The sequence below is a fragment of the Numida meleagris genome, chromosome 2, assembly GCF_002078875.1.
Source record: "Numida meleagris isolate 19003 breed g44 Domestic line chromosome 2, NumMel1.0, whole genome shotgun sequence".
Classification (NCBI taxonomy): Eukaryota; Metazoa; Chordata; class Aves; order Galliformes; family Numididae; genus Numida; species Numida meleagris.
The window spans coordinates 32565605-32569544 of NC_034410.1; the positions used below are offsets into that span (position 1 = coordinate 32565605).

Genomic DNA, 3940 nt, shown 5'->3' on the forward strand with positions numbered 1-3940 from the left:
AGATTATATAAATCAAAATACTTCTGGGGAAAAAAAAAATGTATTTCAGTTCGAAGTTCTTGGGTATTTTTTTCCACATAGGGATTATTTTATTTTAGGTATGCAGGAATGCCAAATGCTCGTGGCTTTGTATCCACCCAGAGTCAAACAATAACAAATTTCCAGGGACCTAAAGTATTAATTCTCGAAGATCATTTGAGGTTTAAAATAGGCAGAGTCCTTTACAACGTATCTACTGTACTGTCTGCGGGGGAAATAAAACAACGAGACGGATGACAAGAAATCATCTTTTGGAAATAAAATAATCAAACCAACAGATATCTCCAAGCAAATAATTCCCTTTCTATCCCCACTATGTGCGATGGTTCTAATCTGCTATCAGGACAGATCCTCCACAGAGCTTCCTTCATTACTGATGTCTCTGAAATCCTTATTCAGTACCTTCGAGGTTTATTATTACTTTTTTTTTTCTTTCTCTTTTTTAACATTAAATGCATTGCTTTAAAACATACAGTAATTGTACTTTTGTTTTTCACTATGGTTTACCTGAGCAGTCATTCAACATACAGTTTGGATTGCAATGGAAGAAAACAAGCTTATGTGTACGCATCGAGCTCCTGACGTTCACCAGCTCCCATTGTGGCCACGACGAGCGTTCTCAAACAGGAAGGTCACCGGAGTACTCACAAGTTGCTCGGAAAACTGTGTGTCTGACCGGCGAGCGTGTCTCTCGGGCGGGGGATGTGGGCTTTACAGTTTGGCAGTTACACTGTCTGCTTGGGATTTCAGGAGAACTGTCAGCTTTAACCATTTGCTACAGCAATCTTTTTTAAGAAATGCTATAATTCCAAGGAGACAGATCTCTTGTTCGGAGAGAAGAGGTTCATTGTCTTTTCTTTTTTTTTCTTTTTAATTATTATTAATAATTATTTTAATCTGAACACCAAAAAAAAAAAAAAAAAAAAAGAAAGAAAAAAAGTTCGAGTACTTCCGAGCTGCCGCTTCTCCACGGTTAATCCATTAACTGGTCGTCTTCAATTTGTTGATGACTTTTTTCTCTTTGACCCTTCTGTTCTGGAACCAGATTGTGACCTGTCTCTCTGACAGATTCGTGGTCGCCGATATCCTCCGCCGTTTGTCTTTGGTTATGAATTTATTTGTAGCATATTCCCTTTCGAGTTCTTTTAACTGCACCTTTGTGTAGGGCACTCGCTTCTTCCTCCCGCGTCTGTACGAGTTCGCATCCGATGGATGCGAAACGACGTCTGCAACGCAAAAACCACGCAACAAGCGTTAGAAAATCGCAACGATCGCTCGGAACATCTTCCGGCGGCCCGGAGCTCGGAGCCTGCTCCTCCGGCCGCCTCCCTCCCCCCTCCCGGTCCCGGCACGGCCCCGCTCCGCGCTCGGGGCTCAGCTCCGGGGCACGGGGGGGCTCGGCCTTGGCAGAGCCCGGGCTCAGCCCTGCGAGGGGCAGTCTCGGCCGCTGCGCTTATGGAAAATTCTGCTCGGGCGCGCTTCCCCGCAGGCTCCGGCCCCGGCAGCCCCTCTCAGCTGTTTCCTCTCCCGCAGCCCCGGGCGGGCGAGGCGCGATGCGTCGGGCGCGGGGGAGGGGGCGGCACCGGTGCCATCCCCGCGGCGCCGGGGCGGGCTGGGGCCGGGGAGCGCGGGCGGGGCGGGGACGGGGCAGCCCGGGGGGAGCCCGGGGGGGACCCGGACGCGGGAGCGAGGAGGGGGCGAGCGGGAGGGGGCCGGGAGGCGCGCAGGTGGATTACCCGGGAGGGTGGACTTCCAGAGGTGAGGCGGCTGGCTCTGCTCCTTGGGGCAGTACACTTGCCCGTTCCACCCGTTGGTGATGGCCCACGGCTGGTAGCTGTCCATGGGGAGCAGGGAGTCGTGGCGCGGCTCGCCGGGGCCTCCGATGGTGGGCACCACGGGCATGTCCAGGTAGCCGGGCACCGGCTGGTAGGGCCCGGCCGCGTAGCCCTGGTAGAAGGCGAACTCCTTGGCCCGCGACGTGAACTCCTCGCCGGAGACCGACGTGTCCATGTACTTGTCGGCGAAGGTGGAGGCGGGCTGGGCGCAGGACTTGATGGCGTTGTGGTGGGTCATGCGGCACGGGTAGTAGCCGCTGCCGAAGTAGCCGTAGGGCAGCGCGGCGCCGGAGGAGCTCTGCACGGCGGCGGAGCAGGGGCTGCACTGCTTGACAGCGGGCTCGGCCATGCCGGCGGCGGGGGCCTCGCTCGACGTGTAGGCGGCGGCGCTGGGGGCGGCCAGGGGCGCGGGGTGAGCCATCAGGTTGCGGCACGGGTTCGCCGCCGCAGCCGCCGCGAAGTTGCTGCCGGCGTGAAACCCGTCCATGTTCTTATTGATCTCATCCAGGCTGTTGTCGTAGAGGAACATGACGGGCTCGATCCAGCGGGGGTGGAGGAGCACGGAGGCTGTCATAGCCCGCTCCGCATTGAGACTAGTGGCTCTTTTTTAAAAGCCCCAAAGACTGAAAAAAGAGATACTAAATCTCCGGGACTTGACCAAGGCTGACGCGCCAGTGTCGCGCCAGGCGCGCCCTCATTGGGCCGGCCGCCCCCACGTGATATGCAAAGCAGCTGATAAACATCTGAAGGAATAAAGTGGAGATAATTAAATAATGCAATAACTGCGCGGGGCCGGGTCCCGGCCCGGGGGCGCGGGCACGGGCGCGGGCAATGCGCGGCCCGGCGGCCGCCGCGCGGGGCACGGGCGCGGCCGGGGGGGGTCGAGGGGGCCCTGTCTCCTCCCTCCCTCTCTCCCTCCTTCCTCCCTCCCTCCTCCCCTCGCCACCGAGGCGTGAGCCGCTCGGCCCTGTTGTCGCCGCGGCGCGCTCCCCGAGGTGCGGGGCTCCCCCACGGACCGCGGCCGCTTCGCCCCCGCGCCGATTCCCCGGGTCCTCCCCGCCCCGGGAGCCGCGGAAACCCGAGAGGCCCCCTCCGGCCTTCGCGAGGAGAGGAAGAGCCTCTCCTCTCACCCGCTCCGGCGTCCCGAGCTTCGCTCTGCGCGGCCGCCTCTCCCCGGGGAGGTCCCGGCCACCCCCCGCCCAGGTGCCTCGGGGACCCCGCCGCGAGGTCCGGGCGGAACGGCGCTGCCGGGGCCCCAGATAAGGCTCCGGCCAAGCCTCCCGGGGTCCTTTCGGGTGTTTTCTCTCTTCCTTCCTGTCCGTCGACCGCCCGAAAGCCGCTTCGCTCCTCTCGCCACAAAGCCTCCGAAGCCAGATAAGAGGAACTGACGGGGAAATCCAGATTTGTCCTATGTATTGATTTGCTTTAGGATGGGCTCGGGGAGCGGGAGGGTTAACTGGATCTCCGTCGTAACTCTGCTGTATTATTTGTTACTGTGATAATAAAAGCCGGGGCCTACAATTCCGCTTGAATCGTCTTTGGCCGTAAAATCTCACGTCGGATTGCACAGTGTGCACACGCAGCCACGGCGCCTTTTTGTGCTGGGAAAAATGCTTTATTGGCTGTTTTATATATACATATATATATTTAAGATCATACCTCTAACGCGAGCGATCCCTAGAAAAAGAAATTACGTTCCTCTGTCGCGGTAAACGTTGGATTTTTTATTTTTTTTTTTATAGGGCGAAATAATTTCCACTTTTAATGCCCTGCACACCTCCCAGCGACGCGGATATGTTCTCCCAACCTCCAGATATCCGCTCACAACCTTGAACTCAGCGCTGCACCGCTGCACTACCCATAAACTTGACCCAAAGCAGCGATCATCCCATCGCCACCGGCTCCCGGCCCTCCCGTGTGCGGACGAGCACCCCCAGATCCTCCCATCCTGTAAACCCATAGATATGTATTTTTTTTCCTTTGCACGTCGCTTTGTTTTGCGCCTGACAGCTCGGCGTATTTATGATGCTATTGTGATTCCCATTGACGTTGGAGCATTGTTTTGC

At 56.9% G+C, this 3940-nt stretch overlaps 1 protein-coding gene across 1 annotated transcript; it reads right to left on the reverse strand.

The window, feature by feature from the left end:
* HOXA13 (homeobox A13) lies at nt 1017-2554 on the reverse strand. The gene is made up of 2 exons (XM_021388757.1): nt 1776-2554; nt 1017-1265 (listed from the first exon to the last, which is right to left on the reverse strand). Exons 1-2 carry the CDS (start codon nt 2446-2448, stop codon nt 1021-1023), a joined length of 918 nt encoding a protein of 305 aa, XP_021244432.1. The 5' UTR covers nt 2449-2554; the 3' UTR covers nt 1017-1020.

Excerpts from the sequence above, each read along its gene's own strand:
- HOXA13 (XM_021388757.1), bottom strand. The coding sequence starts at position 2,448 with ATGACAGCCTCCGTGCTCCTCCACCCCCGCTGGATCGAGCCCGTCATG. Across the intron at positions 1,266-1,775 it reads CTGGAAGTCCACCCTCCCGG|ACGTCGTTTCGCATCCATCG; the intron begins GTAATCCACCTG and ends TTTGCGTTGCAG.